This window comes from Odocoileus virginianus, chromosome 7 (assembly GCF_023699985.2).
Source record: "Odocoileus virginianus isolate 20LAN1187 ecotype Illinois chromosome 7, Ovbor_1.2, whole genome shotgun sequence".
Classification (NCBI taxonomy): domain Eukaryota; kingdom Metazoa; phylum Chordata; class Mammalia; order Artiodactyla; family Cervidae; genus Odocoileus; species Odocoileus virginianus.
This window is the reverse complement of record NC_069680.1, coordinates 85,625,542-85,650,643: the sequence shown is the minus strand read 5'-3', so window position 1 is coordinate 85,650,643 and position 25,102 is coordinate 85,625,542. Positions and strand designations below refer to the sequence as shown.

Sequence of the window (25,102 nt, the reverse complement as noted above, 5' to 3'; positions counted from 1 at the left end):
GTAAGATTAGATGTCAATACTGGGAAGAAAAATTATAAAAATACAAACATATGGAGGCTAAAAAACACACTTCTGAATAACCAACAAATCACAGAAGAAATAAAAAAGAAATCAAAATATGCATAGAAACAAAGGAAAATGAAAACATGAAAACCCAAAACCTATGGGATTCGTAAAAGCAGTGCTAAGGGGAAGGTTCATAGGAACACAAGCTTTACCTCAAGAAACAAGAGAAACATCAAATAAATAACCTAACTTTACATCTAAAGCAACTAAAAAAAGAAGAAATGAAGAACCCCAGGGTTCTTCATAAAAATTAGGGCAGAAATAAATGAAAAAGAAACAAAGGAGAGTATGGCAAAAATCAACAAAACTAAAATCTGGTTCTTTGAGACGATAAAAAAAATAGACAAACCATTAGCGAGACTCATCAAGAAACAATGGAAGAAGAATCAAATCAACAAAATTAGAAATGAAAATGAAGACATCACAACAGACAACGCAGAAATACAAACAATCATAAGAGATGACTATCAGCAACTATATGCCAAAAAAATGGACAACTTGGAAGAAATGGACAAATTCTTAGAAAAGAATAACCTTCCAAAACTGAATCAGGAAGAAATAGAAAATCTTTACAGACCCATCACAAGCTTAGAAATAAAAACTGTAATCAAAAATCTTCCAACAAACAAAAGTCCAGGGCCAGATGGCTTCACAGGTGAATTCTACCAAAAACTAAGAGAAGAGCTAACATCTATCTTACTCAAACTCCTCCTGAAAATTGCAGAGGAAGGCAAACTGCCAAACTCATTCTATGAGGCCACCATCACCCTACTACCAAAGCCAGACAAAGATGCCACAAAAAAAGAAAACAACAAGCCAATATCACTGAAGAACATACATACAAAAATCCTCAACACAATTCTAGCCAACAGAATCCAACAACATATTAAAAAGATCATGCATCATGATCAAGTGGACTTTATCCCAGGGATTCAAGGATTCTTCAATATCCACAAATCAATCAATGTGATACACCACATTAACAAATTGAAAGATAAAAACCATATGATTATCTCAACAGATGCAGAAAAAGCCTTTGACAAAATTCAACATCCATTTATGAAAAAAAAAAAACCCTCCAGAAAGCAGGCATAGAAGGAACATACCTCAACATAATAAAAGCCATATATGATAAACCCACAGCAAACATTATGCTCAATGATGAACAACTGAAACCATTTCCCCTAAAGTTAGGAACAAGACAAGGGTGCCCACTCTCACCACTACTATTCAACATAGTTTTGGAAGTTTTAGCCACAGCAATCAGACAAGAGAAAGAAATAAGAGGAATCCAGATTGGAAAAGAAGAAGTAAAACTCTCACTGTTTGCAGATGACATGATCCTCTACATAGAAAACCCTAAGGACTCCACCAGAAAATTACTAGAGCTAATCAATGAACACAGTGAAGTTGCAGGATATAAAATTAACACACAGAAATCCCTTGCATTCCTATACACTAACAATGAGAAAACAAAAAGAGAAATTAAGGAAACAATTCCATTCACTATTGCGGTGAAAAGAATAAAATACTTAGGAATATATCTACCTAAAGAAACAAAAGACCTATATATAGAAAACTATAAAACACTGGTGAAAGAAATCAAAGAAGACACAAATAGATGGAGAAATACACCATGTTCATGGATTGGAAGAATCAATAAAGTGAAAATGAGTATACTACCCAAAGCAATCTTTAGATTCAATGCAATCCCTATCAAGCTACCAATGATATGTTTCACAGAACTAGAACAAATAATTTCACAATTTGTACAGAAATACAAAAAACCTCAAATAGTCAAAGCAATCTTGAGAAAGAAGAATGGAACTGGAGTAATCAACCTGCCTGACTTCAGACTATACCTCAAAGCCACAGTCATCAAGACAGTATGGTACTGGCACAAAGACAGAAATATAGATCAATGGAACAGAATAGAAAGCCCAGAGATAAGTCCATGAACCTATGGGCACCTTATCTTCGACAAAGGAGGCAAGGATATACAATGGAAAAAAGACAATCTCTAAGAAGTGATGCTGGGAGAACTGGTCAACCAACTGTAAAAGAATGAAACTGGAACACTTTCTAACACCATACACAAAAATAAACTCAAAATGGATTAAAGATCTAAATGTATGATCATAAACTATAAAACTCCTAGAGGAAAACTTAGGCAAAACACTCTCTGACATAAATCACAGCAGGATCCTCTATGACACCCCCCCCCACCAGAGTAATGGAAATAAAAGCAAAAGTAAACAAATGGGACCTAATTAAAAGCTTTTGCACAACGAAGGAAACTATAAGCATGATGAAAGGACAGCCTTCAGAATGGTAGAAAATAATAGCAAATGAAGCAACTGACAAAGAATTAGTCTCAAAAATATACAAGCAGCTCATGTAACTCAATACCAGAAAAATAAATGATCCAATCAAAAAATGGGCCAAAAGCTAAACAGACATTTCTCCAAAGAAGACATACAAATGGCTAACAAACATGAAAAGATGCTCAACATCACTCATTATCAGAGAAATGCAAATCAAAACCTCAATGAGGTACCCTCTCACACTGGTCAGAATGATTGCTATCAAAAAGTCTACAAACAATAAATGCTGGAGAGGGTGTGGAGAAAAGGGAACCCTCTTACACTTGGTGGGAATGCAAATTAGTATAGCCACCATGGAGAACAGTGTGGTGATTCCTTAAATAACTGAAAGTAGATCTGCCATATGACCCAGCAATCCCACTGCTGGGCATACACACCAAGGAAACCAGAATTGAAAGAGACATGTGTACCCCAATGTTCATCACAGCACTGTCTACAATAGCTAGCACACGGAAGCAACCTAGATGTCCATCAGCAGATGAATGGATAAGAAAGCTGTGCTACCTATACCTGATGGAATATTACTCAGCTGTTAAAAAGAACACATCTGAATCAGTTCTAATGAGGTGGATGAAACTGGAGCCTATTATACAGAGTCAAGTAAGTCAGAAAGAAAAACACCAATACAGTATATTAATGCATATATGCAGAATTTAGAAAGATGGTAATGATGACCCTATATGCGAGACAGCAAAAGAGACACAGATGTAAAGAACAGACTTTTGGACTCTGTAGGAGAAGGCGAGGGTGGGATGGTTTGAAAGAACAGCATTGAAACATGTATATTACCATATGTAAAATAGATGACCAGTCCAAGTTCAATGCATGAAACATGGCACTCCAAGCCAGTGCACTAGGACAACCCTGAGTGATGGGATGGGGAGGGAGGTAGCAGGGGGGTTCAGAATGGGTGCCACATGTACACCCATGGCTGATTCATGTCAACGTATGGCAAAAACCATTACAATATTGTAAAGTAATTAGCCTCCAATTAAAATTAAGTTAATTTTAAAAAAATAAATTAAAAAAAAATAAAAACTGGGAGAGTAGTAAAATTGTCACTAACGTGAAACTATTTTTAAGCAAATAAAAGAGCAAGTAGCAAAAAAAATTAAAGTTAAAAAAAAATAAAAACCTTGTGGGCTTCTGGCTCAATATGGCAGAACAAAAGGATGTGTGCTCATCTCCACGTGCAAGAGCACCAAAATCACAACTAGCTGTTGAACAGCAATCGACAGAAGGACACTAGAACCCACCGAGAAAAGATACCACACATCCAAAGACAAAGAAACTGCAATGATACAGAAATCATTGCAGGGGTGCAATCATGATAAAATCAAATCCCATACCCATTGGGTGGTGACTCACAAACTGGAGAACAATACCAATGAAGTTCTCCCACTGTTGTAAAGGTTCTTTGCCCCACATCAGGCTTCCCAGCCTGAGCATCCAGAAAAGGGACTGGGAATTCCCAGGAAATCTGACCCTGAAGGCCAGCAGGATTTGACAACAGGACTTCCACAGGCCTGGGGGAAACACAGACTCCACTCTTCAAGGGCACAAACAAAAGCTTGTGTGCACCAAGACCCAGCAGAAAGGAGCAGTGCCCCCACTTGACACTGAACCAGACCTACCAGCTAATGCTGGAGGGTCTCCTGTGGAGGCGTGGGTCAGCAGTGGCTGCCACAGGGATGAGGGCACTGACAGCAGGAGTCCTGGAAGGTGTCCTTTGGTATAAGTCCTCTTGGAGGTCACCATTAACCCTAGAATAGAGCCAGTAGACTCCAGGGCTGGATCACCTCAGGCCAACGGGTGGGAGGGAGCACAACCCCTCCCATTAGCAGGCAACTGGATTAAAGCTTTACTGAGCACAGTCCTGCCCACCAGAGCAAGACCCAGTTTTCCCCACAGCCAGTCCTTCCCATCAGGAAACCTACACCTGAGCCTCTAGCCTCATCCACCAGAGGGCAGACATAAGAAGTAAGAAGAAACACAATCACACAGCAGCTAGAATGAAAATCACATTCTAGAAAGTCAGTCAGGATGAAAAAGCAGAAAGTTATGTCTCAGATGAAGGCACAAGACAAAACTCCAGAAAAATAAGTAAATGAAGTGGAGATAGGTAACTTTCCAGGAAAAGAATTCAGAATAATGATAGTGAAGATGATCCAGGATCTCAGAAAAGTAATGGAGAAGATGCAAAAAATGTTTACCAAAGACTTAGAATAATTAAAGAACAAACAAACAGATGAACAATACATTAGAAGGAATCAATAACAGTATAACTAAGGCAGAAGAATGGATAAGTGACCTGGAGGACAGAATGGTGGAAATCACTGCCTCAGAACAGAATATAGAAAAAAATTAAGACAGCCTGAGAGACCTCTGGGACAACATTAAACACACCAACATTCACATTATTAGGGATCTCAGAAGAAAAAGAGCGAGAAAGGACCCAAGAAAATTATTTGAAGAGATTAATAGCTGAAAACCCCAGTATGGGAAAGGAAATACTCAATCAAGTTCAGGAAGCACAAAGAGTCCCAGGCAGGTTAAACCTAAGGAGGAACACACAGAGACATATAGTAATCAAACTGACAAAAATTAAAGACAAAATATTAAAAGCAACAAGGGAAAAACAATAACATACAAGGGAACTCCCATAAGGTTATCAGCTGATATATCAATAGAAACGCTGCAAAGCAGAAGGGAATGGCATGATAAATTCAAAGTGATAAAAGAGAAGAACCTACAACCAAGAACACTCTACCCAGTAAGACTCTTATTCAGATTTCACAGAGAAATCAAAAGCTTTTCAGACAAGCAAAAGTTAAGAGAATCTGGCACCACCAAACCAGCTTTACAACAAATGCTAAAATAACTTCTCTAGGCAGGAAACACAAGAGAAGGAAAAGACCTACACAAAATAAACCCAAAACAATTAACAAAATGGGAATAGGGTCATGCATATTGATGATTACCTGAAATGTAAATGGCTTAACCAAAAGACATAGACTGGCTGGGCAGATGGAAACATCTGCCTGTAAGTACTTCAACTTGCTGCATCACTCTACTTAACCACCCAAATTTTATGTAATTATTTTATATTGTTAGATTAACCATGTTTCCATCATGACTTGCAATTATAATTATCTTTTATTATTTTGTCTGGCTATTGATTGTGAAAACTGATAAACATCTTGTACTATTGTGATTATGTAGCTATTATTTGCTTAATACCATGGTATCATGATTGGTCAACAAAAAAAATTGAATTCTGTATCACTAAAACTACCATTTCGATGATCCAACAGATGTTCCAATGGATGATCCATTGGATCATCAAAAAAGCAAGAGAGTTCCAGAAAAACATCTATTTCTGCTTTATTGATTATGCCAAAGCCTCTGTCTGAATGGAACACAACAAACTCTGGAAAATTCTTAAAGAGATGGGAATATCAAACCAGCTTATCTGCCTCTTGAGAAATCTGTATGCAGTCAGGAAGCAACAGTTAGAACTGGACATGGAACAACAGACTGGTTCCAAATAGGGAAAGGAATGCATCAAGATTGTATATTGTCACCCTGCTTATTTAACTCATATGCAGAGTACATCATGAGAAACGTTGGGCTGGATGAAGCACAAGCTGGAATCAAGATTGCCAGGAGAAACATCAGTAACCTCAGATATGCAGATGACACCACCCTTATGGCAGAAAGTGAAGAAGAATTGAAGAGCCTCTTGATGAAAGTAGGAGGCGAGTGGAAAAGTTGGCTTAAAACTCAACATTCAGAAAACTAAGATCATGGCATCTGGTCCCATCACTTCATGGCAAATAGATGAGGAAACAGTGGCAGACTTTATTTTGGGGGGATACAAAAATCACTGCAGATGGTGACTGCATCCATGAAATTAAAAGACACTTGCTCCTTGGAAGAAAAGCTATGACCAACCTAGACAGCATATTAAGAAGCAGAGACATTACTTTGCCAACAAAGGTCCATCTAGTCAAAGCTATAGTTTTTCCAGTAGTCATGTATGGATGTGAGAGTTGGACTATAAAGGAAGCTGAGTGCTGAAGAATTGATGCTTTTGAACTGTGGTGCTGGAGAAGACTCTTGAGTGTCCCTTGGACTGCAAGGAGATCCAACCAGTCCATCCTAAAGGAAATCAGTCCTGAGTGTTGACTGGAAGGACTGATGCTGAAGCTGAAACTCCCAATACTTTGGCCACTTGATGCAAAGAACTGACTCATTTGAAAAGACCCTGATGCTGGGAAAGACTGAAGGTGGGAGTAGAAGTGGACGACAGAGGATGAGATGGTTGGATGGCATCACCGACTCATCAGTTTGAGTAAACTCCAGGAGTTGGTAATGGACAGGGAGGTCTGGTGTGCTGAAGTCCATGGGGTCGCAAAGATTGTCAGACACAACTGAGTGACTGAGCTGAACTGAACTGAAAACTACCATTTAATAGGAAAATTTGTAATCACTTCTTAAAATCCAGATGCATATCAAAATTATCTTGGAATTTTTTTAAAAACACAAATGCCCAGGAATTGCTTTTTTTCCTCCAGAGCTCCAGATATGTTTCTAATGAGCAGCCATGTTTAAAAACAACTGGACTATATGAAGATCTTTTACCTTTACCTAGTTAGTTTCACTTTTTCTATTTCATATTCAGTGCTCTCATTTCATTTAGTTTATGTTTTCCAATTTCTCCGTCTCTTTTCTTATTGTTCTTAAGACTATCAAGCATAGTAGGAAAGCTTTTGTATAAATTTATATATAGTATGTATAGTATATATATTTCGTAAAACATATAAATTTTTGCCTAGCTAAAAATTTATGACATTTTGATTCCACTTCTTTGACTTAGTATGAATAGGATGCTAGATTTCTAATTTATATTCAGTCAAAACTTTTATATAGTTCCACATATGTTGGCATCTAGTATTACTGCTAAAATCTAGGAAGTTTATTATCTTAGTGATTTAAAAAAATTGAATGAGGATTTAAAAAAATTGTATTTCGAGAGAACAGCATCAAAACATGTATATTATCTAGGGTGAAACATCACCAGCCCAGGCTGGATGCATGAGACAAGTGCTCGGGCCTGGTGCACTGGGAAGACCGAGAGGAATCGGGTGGAGAGGGAGTTGGGAGCGGGAATCAGGATGGGGAATACTTGTAAATCCATGGCTGATTCATGTCAATGTATGACAAAAACCACTACAGTATTGTAAAGTAATTAGCCTCCAACTAATAAAAATAAATTTTAAAAAATTGAATGAGGTTTGAAATTTCTAATCCAATTCTGAGAATATAAATACCATGTTGAAAAAAAAAAAAGAAATAGGAAATTAACATGTGATACAATATTATTAACTAAGGTGCAGATTTTGTTCAAATTTTACAAAATTTTATGCTGTTCATTATTTTTTCATACCTTATTTGCCTCTACATTGTATTTAATTGCATTGAGAAGTTTCAGCTGCATGTAAGAAATTCTGATAAACTCTTCACTTTTATTCTATTACAAATATTTTCTGTTTTCCTTGTTATGGCTTCTTAGATACACCCATCATTTAAAAGTGCACATTTAATTTCCAAATACATGGGATTTTTAAAGCATTTTTGATATTAATCTCTCATTTTGATATTAATTTCTCATTTAAATGCTCTCTTCTCTGTAGTCACCCTCTGTGCTTTTTCAGTCTTCTAACTTTATTGAGGCTTTCAATGGCTAAGTCAAAGGTCTTACTTGGTAAATGTCACAGTGCACAGTGTTATTTTCAAATATCTTTTTATATTGATTCCTAACATAATTCCACAGTGATAAGAGAAAAGACTCTGTACGGTTTCAATACATTTAGACCATGAAGTTTCTAGACCTGGTCCTATGTCCCTGGACATATTCCAGTGTCTCCTACTTAATAGTTTACGGGGACTTGAATAGAATTTGTATCCTACTGTTGTTTGAAAATTGTATAACTCTTAAATTAATTATGTTGAATTGGTTCACAGTGATTTTCAGGTCTACTGTATCTTTCTACTTCTCTATATATTCATTCTATTAATTTTTGAGAGCATGATATTGAAACTCAACTAAAAATCTTAATTTATCTACTTAAAAAGAAATTCCTTCTCCAGAGGGTCTTCCCAACCCAGGATCAAACCCAGGTCTGCCTGCACTGCAGGCAGGTTCTTTACCATCTGAGCTACAGGAAATTCCCCTTAAAAAGAATAATTGTAATATACAGTGGAAGTATATGTAACTTTGCTCTGTATTTTCCAAGTCTCCTGTAAATGTCTTATATTTTCACAATTAAAAAAAATAAAAAAGGAGTATAAATTAAAGAAAATATGCAAGAGTACAGCCAGCAAGGAAAGAAACCAAGTTAGAACCTCTTGACACATATCCACTGATTACATCTTTTAGGAAATACCTATTTGTTAACTAAAGCTGAAACTGGACCCCAAAAAAGGCCGTTGGAGAAAACTAAGAATAGTAAGCAGATTTCTTCCTGTTAATATTTATTGACTTTTCCCTTCAAAAATTTTACCCTATAAGAATTATCCAGCCAGGAAAACTAGGCATATCCATGTGATACAGCCCTTGAGAGAGAAGAATAAAAACAGCCTCCAGCCCTTGGGTTCCTCTGCCTCAGGAATTCCGAGTAAAGCAGAGGTCCTTATAGATAGCAGCACTTTCACTCATTTAGGCCACATTACCTACAAAGTGAGCTGGACACACACACAACAGAGCATGGGAAAGTGACCACCCAAGTTTCAGCCTGAAATGGAGCTGGAGGAGGAACAGAGACTCTTGCACACGTGCCGCCAGGAAGTAAACTGAGGTGCCGAGAAGCTGACTTCCCTAAATGCCTGCTTTGCAGGATGGCCAATGAACTCACTGCCTGGAAGCTGACTGGATGCCTCCTCTTCTTACTCTCTGTCCATAAACAGAACCTCCCCAAATCCTCAACTAACTTCCTGAATCGCAAGTCTTCTGCTATTCCTCAATAAACTCAATTTCTGCTCATTTGAGCTTGTCTCAGTTTACTCCCTTTATTAGGTTTACACTACAAATAAGTAAGCGATGTGCCAATATCTGCATGTGATACTTTTCCAGGGACGCATGTGGTCATTATGAAGTGGCCATGAACCCAACAGCAAGTGGGCATGATGGACTCACCTTCACGAGTCCATGCCCATAACCCTCAAAGATAGATACTATTATCCTACATGAGAAATCTTAACCTGTGAGCCTGGGTAACAGCCCCAACTTCTTCAGTTAGTGGAGGAGATGGACTGGAATCCACAGTCTAGGACTAGAGTCTGCTCTGACCACTCACGGAGACAGGATTCCTGCATTTGTCATAAACACAGGGACACAGTGCTGCAACATCAGGAGGGCACATCCATGGAAGATTTAACGTGCCTTGGGGGCATGCAAAGTGAGCAGCCTATTATGACACAGGTTAGGTCCTCTGAGAGAGAAATCGCAGACACTGATGGTAAAGGAAGGTGTCTGTGGATTGACATCTTACTCTGAAAGACAGTAAAACGAACTAGGAAGTAACAGTGCAGGAGCAGAAGCAGGAGCACTCACTCAGCCCCAGGGACCGTCGGGGAAACAAAGAAGCACTTCTGCATGTGAAGGATGGAATATGGAGGAACAGAAAGGGAGAAGGTCACAAGCTGGAAAAGCATGAGCATGTTGAAACAGGAGGCAGGGCATGCAGGTACAAGGAATCTGGTTTTCCCTCTGACAGAAAAATCACTGAGAAGTTTTATGTCGGAAAATGATACAGTCAGATGCACACCACGGGTCTCTCAACTGCTGGCACTGGTACTGGATACTCTGTTGGGGGAGGGCCCTGTGAAGTGCTTGGCAGCATCCCTGTCTCCACCCACTAGATTCCAGCGGCACCCCTCCCCACACTGTGGTGACCACATGTCCTCAGACACTGCCAATCATACACTGATCTGAGAACCACAGGGCTGCAGTGAGGAGCCAAGGCTGAGGGCCCAAGACTAGAATAGATGAGGTGGATGTGATAAGTAAGCGAGTGACAGCTGAGCTGAAAGGTGATTTTTCCTGATCCCTCTCATGGAATGTGGCTGCACGACCTCAGCATCCAGTTACACAGAGAATGCTCCAAGCCCACCTTGTGCAAACTCCTCTCCACCTCTGAAGCCCGTATCACCCACCAGTGTCATCACCCACCCGCCTCACTGTGGACCCCTGCTGACTTCCTCAGCAGAGCCTTCCATTCTCAGCCCCCAGCCCCGTGTCTGCTTCTCGGTACATACTTCTCCATCCTAGGGGCATTCAATCTCAGCTGACACCTGAGCCCCTCAATTCTTATCACTGCATGGACTGGACTTCAGAATCAGGAGACCAGCTCCACCCCTCAGATCTTAAATAATATCCTCCAGCCAAGCCTCCAAGGAGCCATTCCCTCAACTCCCTCCACAACTGCTCCTCACTATACTCTCCACCTTGTCTTAACTTATGAGATGGATTGTTGTTGTTTAGTTGCTCAGTCATGTCTGACAATTTTCACTCCCATGGACTGCTGCATGCCAGGCTTCCCTGTCCTTTCTATCTCCCAGAGTTTGCTCAAACTCATGTCCATTGAGCCCATCCAACCATCTCATCCTCTGTGCCCCACTTCTCCTCCTGCTCTCAATCTTTCCCAGCATCAGGGTCTTTTCCAAAGAGTCAGCTCTTCGCATCAGGTGACCAAAGTACTGGAGCTTCAGCTTCAGTATCAGTCCTTCCAGTGGATATTCAGGGTTGATTTCCTTTAGGATTGAAATGGATATGCCCACCTTTTTAGCATATAACCCACCACCTAAGCTACTAACCCCACCCCAGTTTCTCTGTCCTCCAGGAACTGCCCAATTCTACCATTTCCCAAAGAATCACAAATGCCAGGTGTCCAAAAAAAAAAGATCATCCTTCATGAAACCTGTTCTTGCTTTTATATTCTGCCACTTCATAGAGAATCACCACCCACCCACATATGTGAGTCAGAAACCAAGGAAATCATCCAACCAAACTTCAAGTTCTGAGAACTGTGAATCCTGAAAATTCCCCACATCTATCTCTTTCTTCCCCATGGCCCCTGTTTCAGTTCAGGACTGTTACTCACCACCCAGGCACTGATTTTAAATTTCTTCAATCTATTCTCCATTCTGCCATGAGAATAATTTTTTTAATAAATGCCAATCTGTTTATGGCTTAACTACCCAAAATTATTTAAAAGCATCACCAGGATGACACAAATGTCCTTGTTTACACATCTGGACTCCTTTCTACCCATCAGTACCCCAGCTACAGTCCAGAACCACCTGTTCTGGATGCATGGTCAATCTGCATCTCCATGCGGAGCATCCACACACTTCTTTTACAGCCAGTCCCTGCGGTCAACTCCTCGGGGACCCTCAGGTCCTGCCCCAAGTACTATCTCCTGAGCTACAAGGAGACTCAGTCAACTCTCCCTCTTGCTCCTCCTACTATGCATGCCTCCATGGGGACCCCATACACAACAATTGCATATATCGAATATTTACATATTGTGCAAAATATTTCACTTGTATTCATGCTTTCATCTTACTCAGAATACTATATTACTCCTCATTTTATAGAAGGAACAAACTTTGAGAAATTAAGCCATTTACACAGTAAAGTCTACATAGTTAAGTGGATAATTCAGGGCTCAAATCCAGGACAGTCTGATTAGCAGCCACTTCAACCACTAAGCTCTAATAATTTGTTTCTATGTTTTACTTAAGTCAGTTCAAGTCAGTTGAGAATAGAGGCTTTCTTTTAATCTGTGTGTCCCTAGTAACTAGGGGTGGGGTAAGAGAAAAAGGAGAAACTGAAAAAAAACAAATGGAAGTCCTAGTTCTATATCAAGACCCTGATTTAAATGAAGAGAATCCATGTATAAAATAAATAAGCTACAAGGATATAATATTCAACACAGGGAATATAGCCAATACATTATAATAACTATAAATAGAATATAACCTTTAAAAACTGAACACCACTATGTTATACACTTGAAATCTATATAATATTATATATCAATTATATCTCAATAAAAAATTAATAAATTAGAAGAGGAAATCAGTAGTTAACTTGGCGTTCTTACAAAATATGTTTTAGAAACAAAGACTTTTTTTCAGTTCTGGAGACTAAAAGTCCAAGATCAAGGTGCCAGCATGGGCTCCTTATCTGGGGAGAGCCCTCTTCTTCCTAGGTATTGGTTGGTGCCTTCTGCCTGAGTCCTCACATTAAGATACTAATCCCATTTGCAGCAACATAGATGGAGCTAGAGATTGTCACTCTGTGTGAAATTAAGTCAGACAGAGAAAGAGAAATATCCCTTAGTTGCTAAATTTAAAAAGAAATGAAACAAATGAACTTATTCACAAAACAGAGACTCACAGACTTAGAGAATGAACTACTGCTATCACAGGGGATATATGGGGGCAAAGGATGGTTAGGGAATTTGGAACTGACCTGTACACAATACTATATATAAAATGGATAACTAACAAGGACCTGCTGCATGGCACAGGGAATTCTGCTCAATATTATGCAACAACATAAATGGGAAAAGAATTTGAAAAGAATAGATACATGTATATGTATAACTGAATCACTTTGCTGTACACTTGAAACTAACACAACACTGTTATATTTAATCAACTACATGAAAGTGAAAGAGTTAGTTGCTCAGTCATATAAAACTCTTTGCGACCCCATGGACTGTAGTACGCCAGGCTCCTCTGTCTCTGGGATTCTCCAGGCAAGAATACTGGAATGGGCTGCCATTTCCTTCTCCAGGGGATCTTCCCAACCCAGGGATCAAACCCGTGTCTACTGCATTACAGGCAGATTCTTTACCTTCTAAGCCACCAGGGAAGCCCAACTGTATTCCTATATAAAATAAAAAGTTAAAAAAAAAGGCACTAATCCCATCATGGAGGCTTTGCCATAATGACTTCAGCACCTCCCAAAGGCCCCACCTCTTAACACCATCACATTAAGGATCTCTGTATGTGAATCTAGGGGGAACACAAACATTCAGACCAGGGCAGGAGTCTTTAAGAAGAACTGAAAGAATGTCATTGAATAGCAAGAATACAATACAAACCCAAAGATATAGAGAATACAGAGGAAAAAAGGAAAGAAATTTACATGGTTATTCTCCTAAAAGGAAAGAAAATAATTGGGAAAGATGGAAAAAGAAGAGAAAAGGAAACGAAGAAAAAGAAAGAATAGAAAAGACAACTAAAAACTTCATTGGATGGAGGATCCCTGTATAAGAAAGAGATAAACCAAATGTGATAAAGTAAATACGGGATGCTTTTGAGAAAGTTAACAGTTTACAGAAATTAAAAATCTGTTTGAACTTGACCCCAGGAACATCCTTGTTTGAGTAGCCTGTATTCTGTGATATTCAGATCTTGAAAAAGAAATGAAATCAAAGAACAGAACTGCCTCTGCTGGGCAATACTTACAGTATCCATATCCTCTTCAGCTTTAAGCTTACAGATAAAAGAGTAACCCTAAAAATATGCCCTAAGGATGGAGGTGCCCCTACTGGAATCTGGCACAATCCAGGGTGGACCCACTAGAGGGACGCCCTAAGCGCCACAGCTGGGTGGCGGGAGACGTGGATGCAACAACACACATCTTAAAGCTCACTCTTTCAGGTTCAAAGCCGGTGACTACAGGGAACCAGGAAGCAACGAGAACCACACTGGGAGGAACAGGACACCCAGAAGGCTATAGCAATGTATAACCATGTCAGGCAAGCCTAAAACACCAGAAATCAACAGTCGCTGAACAAGGGCAGGGGTCCCACGCGGCGAGGGGCGGAAACTGGGCAGTGGGTTAGGCGCAGGGTCTCTGCTGGTCTCCCAACCCCACTGCTCCTCATCCAGGGGATGCAGTGCTTTCTAAGTCCTTAAAATTAGGGGGAAAAAAACTGTCTGAGCAAAACTGAGAAACGATTACTGCTTCAATCTACTCTTGTTACTCTGCTTATAATGGATTTATGCAGTGATCACCTAGGTAACAGAACAGATATAAAACATGGCTACTAAATGAATTTCAAAATTTTTACTGCTGACTTCTATGCTGACATTGGAGAGAAGTTTGCAGGGAAAAGAAATATTTCAGCTAAAATAATTTTTAAAACTGGTCTAAAAATTAAGTATAATTTTAATAGCACATTTCAAATGAAACAGCTTCTGAGAGTTAATACTGCACATGCTGCAAAAGTAAAAATACAGCTATACATACACACATTCAGAGCTGAAAGATGTGGCATAGCCATTAGTGATTCTCAGGAAAATATCCACGTGGGTTTGACTAACTTGCATGTAAGTAATCTTCCTCCTCTGGAAAAAAAAAAAAAGAATTCAAATACAAATGATAACTTTTATTTTTCACTGGAGGAAAGTGCATTTCTTTTGTTTTCTGGAAGTGGTTGCTGCTGGTTTTGATTCACAACATCTCTCAACAGGTTCAAGATCATGTTTCTTTTAATCTCTTTTGGCCTACATTGTCACATCTTCCAAAACTATGTTGAATAGGAGTGGTGAGAGTGGGCACCCTTGTCTTGTTTCTGACTTTAAGGGAAATGCTTTCAATTTTTTGCCACCGAGGATAATGTTTGCTGTGGGTTTATCATACATGGCCTTTATTATGCTGAGGTATGTTCCTTCTGTGCCTGCTTTCTGGAGAGTTTTTATCATAAATGGGTGTTGAATTTTGTCAAAGGCTTTCTCTGCCAACTATTGAGATAATCATATGGTTTTTATCCTTCAATTTGTTAATGTGGTGTATCACATCAATTGATTTGCAAATATTGAGGAATCCTTGCATCCCTGGGATAAAGCCCACTTTATCTTTTTAATATGTTGCTAGATTCTGTTTGCTAAAATTTTGTTGAGGGTTTTTGCATGTACGTTCATCAGTGATATTGGCTAGTTTTCTTTTTTGTGGCATCTTTGCCTGGTTTTGGTATTAGGGTGATGGTGGCCTCATAGAACGGGAGAAAAAATAGCAAACAAAGCAACTGACAAAGAATTAATCTCAAAAATATACAAACAGCTCATGGAGCTCAATACCAGAAAAATAAACGATCCAATCAAAAAATGGGCCAAAGAACTAAACAGACATTTCTCCAAAGAAGACATACAGATGGCTAACAAACACGAAAAGATGCTCAACATCACTCATTATCAGAGAAATGCAAATCAAAACTTCAATGAGGTACCCTCTCACAGCACTCAGAATGACTGCTATCAAAAAGTCTACAAACAATAAATGCTGGAGAGGGTGTGGAGAAAAAGGGACCCTCTTACCCTTGGTGGGAATGCAAACTAGTACAGCCACTATGGAGAACAGTGTGGCGATTCCTTAAAAAACTGAAAGTAGATCTGCCATATGACCCAGCAATCCCACTGCTGGGCATACACGCTGAGGAAACCAGAATTGAAAGAGACACGTGTATCCCAATGTTCATCACAGCACTGTCTATAATAGCTAGGACATGGAAGCAACCTAGATGTCCATCAGCAGATGAATGGATAAGAAAGCTGTGCTACCTATACCTGATGGAATATTACTCAGCTGTTAAAAAGAACACATCTGAATCAGTTCTAATGAGGTGGATGAAACTGGAGCCTATTATACAGAGTCAAGTAAGTCAGAAAGAAAAACACCAATATAGTATATTAAAGCATATATGCAGAATTTAGAAAGATGGTAATGATGACCCTATATACGAGATAGCAAAAGAGACACAGATGTAAAGAACAGACTTTTGGACTATGTGGGAGAAGGAGATGGTGGGATGATTTGAGAGAATAGCATTGAAACATGTATATTACCATATGTGAAATAGATGGCCAATCCAAGTTTGATGCATGAAACATGGCACTCAAAGCTGGTGCACTAGGACAACCCTGAGGGATGGGGTGGGGAGGGAAGTGGGAGGGGGGTTCAGGATGGGGGACACATGTACACTCATGGCTTATTCATGTCAATGCACGGCAAAATCCACCAAAATACTGTAAAGTAATTAGCCTCCAATTAAGTTTAACTAATTAATTTTTTTAAAAACCACACAATTTCCTTCCATTACTTTCAAGACCTCAAATGTCCTGGCTCAATAATCCCTTCTGACCTTGTGTCCAGAAACAGTGGCTATGCAGGCCCTCATGCCACGCCCACATTCCTCTCAGGGCCTTTGCGCTTGCTACTGGGCTCCTGGGGGGACCTTCCCTCCAACCTCTCCTCAGCACTCCAGACATTACCTGTGGGGCCCCCATCTACACTCTCCCCACCCCACCCCCATCACTGACCATATTCCTCTGGTTGACTTCCTTCACTGCACTTATCAGAATCTGACATGAATTCATTATCTACACTTTCATCTGTGTTTTTGTTTGTGTCTTAATTGTCTCACTCCACTGTGAAGAGTGTAATTCAGGAAAACAGGACCTGGCTCACTAATCTCTCTCTGGAGCCTAGAACACTGCCTGGCATGTAGAATGCATTCAGTAAACATTTGTGAATGAATGAACATTGTCACTCAAAGACCTTTGCCTTTCAGTATTCTTGAAATTTTAACCCAGTGAAAACGTAAAGGAGAATGTGAAATCCTTTCATATTTTCTGTAGCATTTCTAAAGCAAAATATTAGGCCCTAAAAATTTATAATAAAATAACATGGGACTAAACCAAGAGGGTTGACTGAAGTAGGTCAATCCATAAACTGCATGAGGACGCTCTCCAGATCCAGATGGAAGTCCTGTGCTGGGATCTGTATGGATGGAGATGGGGGGCGGGAGTGCTCTCAGGGAAGGAAGCAAAGGTCGGGGTGGGAAGAGGGCCCTCACAAGCTTATACACACAGGCTGGCCCGTCTCAAAGGGCAACTGTCCTCAAGAGAACTGCTGGTTAGAAAATCTCCCAGCAGCAGAGAATCTTCCCAGCTGGAAGCCAGCAGAAAGGCTAATTTTCAGAAACTCCTCTCCCCACAGAAAGTGCATTCTTCCCCTTTCCCCTACTAAGACCTGTTTATATTGATTCCTCTTCCAGGCTTTGAAGAAAAACTGCAACCATGCATACAGTGAGTGCATACTTCTGTTGTTGATATGCCATTTAAATATATGAAATAACATTTCTTGTTTCGAGTTAGGTTTGACTTGGGGGAGGGGGCGCAGAGGTTGGGGACGGAGAGGTAGCACAGAGCCAACAAATAAAGTCCGCAAATGCAACCACACAAAGTTGGGGAAAGAAATTCCCCACTCTGAGGAAATTACTTCATACCATAGTAAGGGGCTGCATTTATTTGGCTTTTCACTCTCTATGCCAAACCCGGCCGCCCTCCAATGACCAGGCTGGGAGGCTGGTCATGTTAGGCTCTCTAACATAAGAATAGAGGGAGGTGGGGAGCAAGAAACTGCTAGTTCAGTGATTTTTTTAAAAGGGGGAAATAGGATTACTTTTTTCAGTTTATTTCAATTCCACATCAATTGACAGATAGACTTTATTTCCCCTGGAGAAGGAAACGGCAACCCGCTCCAGTGTTCTTGCCTGGAGAATCCCATGGACAGAGGAGCCTGGTGGGCTACTGTCCATGGAGTTGCAAAGAGTCAGACATGACTGAGCAACTAAACAACAGAATTTATTTCTGAGCTTTAAGGGAAGAAAATGCAGTCAACTTGGGAATAGTTTTAATCAAAAAGCAAGTGTTAGGAGTGATTTGTATTGGCCTTTGTCCATATTTATTTTAATTTGTAGTTGCAAATTGATATATCTCCTAGAACACAGCTCACTAAAGCTTTTAGCCCACCACGGTCTCCAGGTTCCATCCCTGCAATAACACACACAGCCCTCAAAAAGGCAAAGGGAGGAAAAGTTTTTAGTTATCCAATTCTTCTCACAAAAGAAAAATATCTACTGAGTAGTAGTTAACTGCCATATCATGAATGGACATACAGATAGACAGACAGATGGGTGGATGGATGAATGGATGGATGGAGATAATAAGTGATAGATACAGATTGGTATAGACATGATAGATACAGAGATAGATGATAGATGATGGATGGATGGATAGATCAGTCAATCTTAAGAAGAAAGCCTCACAAATCACAGTACATCCTAGGGAATCTTCTTTCACATGGGAAGTATTTAGAAGATCTCACAATATTTTATATGGTTCATTTTCCTAAAACTGAAGGGAGACCACAGTTGTAATGGGTAAAGGATAGCAAGGAAAAAAACAAAACAGATGCATATGGGCATTTTGGGATTTACTCTCTCTTCCTGATCTCAACCAGGGCTCATTTCTGGTATCTCTCCACACTCCTCACTACAGCACCCTTGTTCAATGGTACACACACGCAGAGGAGACAGGGGTGCAATCAGAAGCAGGGCAAAGGCATGAGCAGCCCACATGGATGAGACCCACTTCTCTATGGCACAAACTCCATGCTCCACACAGGGAGCCGAGATTCTCCACTTTCCTCATGATAGAATCCTGTGTGGGAATTCTCACCCATTTGGGTTTGGATGCCCACTCATCACAGCCCCCAAGGTCACACATGTACCACATACCTGAGGAAGATGAGCAATACTCTGGCTTGAAAGCAATAACCCAGCTATGGTGTCATTTCTTATGAATTATGAAAGAGCCTGGAATGATTGTTCTGCAGAATTAAGCCTCTTGGTGAGTGGGAGCCGGGGAGAAAGCAGACCGGACTGCTTCGTGTCAACAGTCAGTACACAGACGAGCTATGAACACATGGGAATAGCGCTGCAAGGCCCTCAGAAACCTGCCCCTCTGGGAACAAAGCTTCCACTCTCGGAGCTGCTTCTGAAGGTTCATCCATGACCAGAAAAGTCGGAAACACTGACTCAGAGCCGCTCAAAACCCAGCACTGGTTAAAGCAGGCCAGAAAACTGCTGAGAGTGGCCATGTGTTAAGAAAAGGACGTTTGACAAATTACTTAAGAACCTCGTCAGAAAGGAAACAGACGTGTTAAGCCGTCGTGGGGCAGGAGCAGGGAGGCCTGCATCGCGTGAAGGGCGGTGAAGGGCGGACACATCAGAGCCGCTGTTGCCACGGCAGCTGCCTCTCAGCCAGCGAGTCCTGTGAACTTTACTTACATCAAACGGAACCGAGCTGGACTGGGCGCTCTGCCCGCACGGTTCCCGGAAGCAGTCGCTGAAAGGAAGGAGGAGCCCCATGGCGATGATCCGCGAGCAGAACTTCTCTGCTTCTTCTGGAGGCCCGTTCTCCTGCTGGCTGAACAGCTTCTCCAGCAGAGTTCTCCCTGCAGGTGAGACACGGTCGTTAGGCAGGAGCACTGGCAGGTCCCCAGCTCAGACTCCCTGAGGAGAGGTGGCAGTCACAGCTGGGGCGGCGCCATTGCCCAGGCTACGTCACGCGCCATGCGCAGGGAGGACTCCGTGGGCGGCCCAGGTACCACACGGGGAAGATCACCTCCGGGTCTCTCTCCCATCCCCCAATACCTCTTTCCCCCAAAGACAAAGGGGCCACGTGATGGGCCCTCCATCTTCTGCCATGTGAAGAAGCCGCAGGCTTTTGGGTTTCCTTGGAAATCCTCCTGCCATCGCCAAAGCCTCTCTGAGGAGGCAGCCAGGAGCCCCCCTTTTGGCTAAGAAATGTCAGGGGCTGATATTCACAGTCTTGTATGGCGATGGTGGGTGGGGGCCAGGGGAGGGGGAGAGGGAGACAGGCACCAGCCCCTGGAAGCGGGGAGGGCTGGCCAGCAGAAAACGTCACCCTGAAGTGACAGAAATGCAACATTTCCTCACGTGCGCCTCAGAAACATCACTCTAAGATAGGCCCACATGTCAGGCTTTTATTAGTTTCCTAGAAGAACCTAGAGAAGAGAAGCACACAGAGGAGACAGCAGCAGTGTCTGGGCCAGTGGGTCCAGGGCTCTGGGTCTTGGCAGTGGGGAGAGCAGGACTCTGGGGAGGGGCATCCAGGAGTCTCATGTCACTGGTCACCCGGAGCCAAGACCCACAGGCCCAGTCCCCCATCTGTCCCAACACAATTCACTCTCTAACTTAACCGTCCTTCGGAAATGATCCCACTGGCTTCGCACTGACTGACTACAGTGGAAGGAAAAGGAAGTCTCCTTCCCGGCCAGCAGCTTTTGCTCACTTCCTGCCCTGCTCCTGCCCTTCCTCTATGAGCAGGTTCAACCTTCAAATTTAGGATAAAACCACTTATCCAGAAACGCTCCCAGAGACCCCCCGTCTGCCCTCTTTTGGCAACCTTCAAAGCTCCTCTGTCATTAATTATTTTAGTTAATTATTTGTGCAATTATTTGTTTAATGTCTGCCTCCCTTACTAAAACATAAACTCTCTGACAGGAGGCAGACATCCTGCAAACCTGGCCACTTGCAGATAAGAAGCATCAGTGAATACTTTTAGGATTTCTGAATGAATACAATGCAACGATTCTTTGACAAAGACTCATTCACATCATGGTCGGAACTGGAAATGAATTATCAGTCTAGACCAGGGTTAGCAAACTCTCTGTAAATAACCAAATAGTAAATATCTTAGGCTTTAAGGGCTATGGAAAGCCTCTGCTTATGTTCTTCCTTGATTGGGTTGTATTTTGAAAAACTTTTAAAAAGTAAAAAGCATTTTCAGCTTGGGTCTGTGAAAGCCAGGCCCAACTCTACATATCAGTCACATCTAAATTTCAAATGTATACACACTCAGCTCTGCAGGACAGTAGCCATGCAATTTTTGTGTCTCTTCCTGTTTCTGTTTGTAAAACAAAAACTAAAGAGTCAAGATATACTTCTGATACAGAGAATAACAGAGCAGGACAGAAGAGGCTCTGTTTTCTCCATACCTGTAGGTCAGTAAAGAACATCTGCTGGTCTCCCAGGACATTTTCTGAGGAGAAATAAAAAGCTTTTTCCCTATAGAACTTAAATTTGTCTGCACCTCACTGGATCCACACTTAGGAAACCATATCCCTCAGTTCTCAAGTGATTGATTATTATTACAATAAACCCATTTTATAAATACATCTTACAGTAGGTCTGCAAATGGTCAGAAGACTAATTAACTCTTTCCTATAACTCAATCTTGTGTATGAAAGAAAACATGGGAGACCGGGTCTTGTGTTTGTGTGTGTACGTCCAAGAGTGGAAAAAATGTGTGTGTGTGAATCGAATCAAAAAATTATCAGACGTGGGGAGGGGGCTTCCCTAGTGGTCCAATGGTTAAGAATCCATCTGGCAATGCAGGAGACATGGGTTCAATCCCTGGTCCAGGAAGATTCCACATGCTGCAAAGCAACTAAGCCATGCACCGCAACTACCGAGTCCACCAGCTGAAACTACATAAGCTCGCGCATCCTAAAGCCTGTCTCCACAATAAGAAACGGCACCAGTGAGAAGACTCAACAAAGAGCAGGCTCCTGCTCATGCAACTAGAGAAAGCCTCTATGCAGCCATGAAGACCCAGCACAGCCAAAACAATATTTTTTTTTAAAGTGGTTGGGGAGCAGTATGGGAAAGAGGGAAGCACAATGTCAGAGCTTCATGCCTTGAGGAGCAAAAACCCTTCAACCTGAGCATCTCAGCTGCAGCTCCCAGCCCTGGGCGGCAGCCTGTGCTGAAGGCCACCATGCCACAGCCCCCTGGGACCTCACCTCCAGCTCTCCAGCTCTCTCTATGGCAAACTCGCCCTGGGGTTGGAGTCCTGTGTTCACAACAGCCCAGGTGCCCCAGAGGCTGCCTCTCACAAGCCTCTCAGATGAAGACATTTATGTCAAATCCCACACATCTCAGGGACAGGGAGTGGGGGAGAGGAGGTTCTTAATCCCACAAGCAATTCTGAAATGACCTGACTCCTTCAAAACCCTCTGCTCCCTTGAAACTCTCCTCGCTCTTCCTTCTGCATCCACTCCTTCTGGTCCTTCTCTCCCCCACTAAGTCCTTCACCTCATCCCTTGCCACCCTGGTCTCCACCTCAACTCCTACTATCACTGTCACCTGCTTTTAGGAAGATAACTCACCCGTGACCTTGAGCCCCGCCACGCATGCCTCCTGCACCCTCACAGAAACTGTCTTGTCCACCACTGGGAGCTTGACTGCTTGCACCAGGCCTGGGTCTGAGCTCACTCAGCTCTCAGGGCTCCCTGTCACCCCTGGGTTGAAGCCATGATTAAAAAGATGCCACCTCCTGCGTCCTCCTGTCTCCCCCACCCCACCCCTAGCTCACCTACCACTTCCCCCTCCAGCATCTAAGAGCCCTCGCTGGGGCTTCTGCACCAGAGCGCTCTGCCTAGGATGTCTGTAAGACCCACCCTCTCTCACTTTATCCATATTTTTCCTCAACTGTCACCTCCACCCAGAGACCTTCCTGACCACCCTTCCAAAAATAGCACACCCAAGGTGGATGAGGGAAGGATTGGGATGTTAGGAGAAGCAGTTGCAAGCTATTATATAGCGAATGGATAAAGAACAAAGTCCTCCTATAGAGCACAAGGAACTATGTTCAACATTCTGTGGTAAATCACAATAGAATAGAATATTGAAAAAAAGAATGTGTGTGTGTGTGTATGTATATATATATATATAAATAACTGAATTACTTGGATGTACATCAGAAACTGGGCTTCCCAGGTGATACTGGTGATAAAGAACCCACCTGCCAATGCAGGAGATGCAAGAGACACAGGTTGGATTCCTGGGTCAGGAAAATCCCTTGGAGGAGGGCATGGTAACCCACTCCAATATTGCCTGGAGAATCCCTTGGACAGAGGAGCCTGTTGGGCTATAGTCCATAGGGTCGCAAAGAGTTGGACATAACTGAAGCAACTTAGCACGCGTGCATGCACATCAGAAATTAGCACAATGTTATTAATCAACTATAATAAGATTTTTAAAAATAATAAAACAGCACCTACCACCCTTTCCCAAGACCCGCTCCACCCTTCAGAGAGCAGTTGGGCCCTAAACTCACGTGAGTCTCAGACCATTCCTCCTTGTGGAATGTCAGCTCCATTTCAAGAGATGCCTGTGTCTATTCAACACGTTTCCCCAAAACTTCAAGGAAGGCCTGACACGGAATCACCAATTCATGTTTGATCACCAATGAATCAATATATGGATATCTAATCCCCAACCATGACCTCTGGCTCTGGTTCTGCAATCTTCTATAAACCTCTCTCCCCTACATGGGCCCTGAATCAGTCACGGTCACATGTGAGGTCACTCCCCTGCTAACCAGGTCAGTCTAGACTCCAGCACCACAGCCAAGCCTTCACATAGCAGCACACCAGTCCCGCTCTCCCTGTCACATCAGCCTGGCTGTCCCCCTGTCCCCTGCCTAGACCTCAGCACCTCAACACCATGTAAGACACATGTGCTACCTGTTCTCACTTTACCACCTTAACTATAAACCTCAGTAAGGCTCAACCCTGCTCTGCATTCTCAACTCAGCTTCCAGGTGCCTCCCGCAAACCACTCTTTCCAGTGAGATGATGAACTTCTCAAAGTTTTTACAAAGTTTTATTTACTGAGAACATGGAAGAATCTGGGACTGTGTATACTTGGAATACACACCCCTGCACCTCCTTCTGCCTCCTCTTCATGGTGCACACCCTGCTCCAGACAAAAGCAAGTTCTTCCCTTTGTGTCCTGAATCGAATTCCTTGCTGCATGCATGAAACTTCACTCTTTAACTTTTCCTTCTGAGTCATGAACATGCCCTTCTTGACCAGACATTTCCAGAATCTCAAATACATTAATTTTTTAAAAAGTCTCCCTGACCCCACATCATTCCCTACTACCAGCTACTGTCCTATTTCTTGGTTTCCTTTCACATCAAAAATACTAGCTATATCATGAGAAAGTCTACAAACAACAAAGTGTTGAAGAAGATGTGGAGAAAAGGGAACCTTCGTACACTGCTAGTAGGAATGTAAACTGGTGCAATGAGAAACAGTATGGAGGTTTCTCAAAAACTAAAAACAGAACTACCATATGACTCAGCAATTCCACAGCTAAGCATATATCTCAGAAAGATGATTCAAAATTATACATGCACTCCTATGTTCACAGCAGCACTATTTACAATAGCCAAGACATAGAAGCAACCTAAAGGTCCCTTGATAGATAAAGAAGATGTGGCACATATATACAATGGAATGTTACTCAGCCATAAAAAGAATGAAATAATGTTCATTTGCAGCAACATGGATGGACCTAGGGTGTATAATGTTTTGGGAAATAAGTCAGAAAGAAAGGACAAATACTATATGATATCACTTATATGTGGAATCTAAAAAATAATACAAGTGAATGTATAAAAAACAGAAACAGACTCACAGACATAGAAAACAAACTCAGTTATCAAGGAGTGGGGAAGGACAATTTTGGGGCATGAGATTAATGAATACAAACTATCATACATAAAATAGATAAGCAATAAGGATTTACTGTATAGCACAGGGAATTATACCCAATATCTTGTAATAGTCTACAATCTGCAAAAATACAGATTTACTGTATGATATACCTGAAACTAACAATATTGTAAATCAA

The 25,102-nt window shown here is 41.6% G+C and overlaps 1 protein-coding gene across 1 annotated transcript in view; it reads right to left on the bottom strand.

Annotated features, from left to right (window-relative positions):
* FMN2 (formin 2) overlaps window positions 1-25,102 on the bottom strand; it is a 276,558-nt gene that overhangs the window by 220,232 nt on the left and 31,224 nt on the right. The window contains 1 exon segment of the mRNA XM_070469841.1: window positions 19,664-19,830. Coding sequence (XP_070325942.1) covers window positions 19,664-19,830 — 167 coding nt within the window.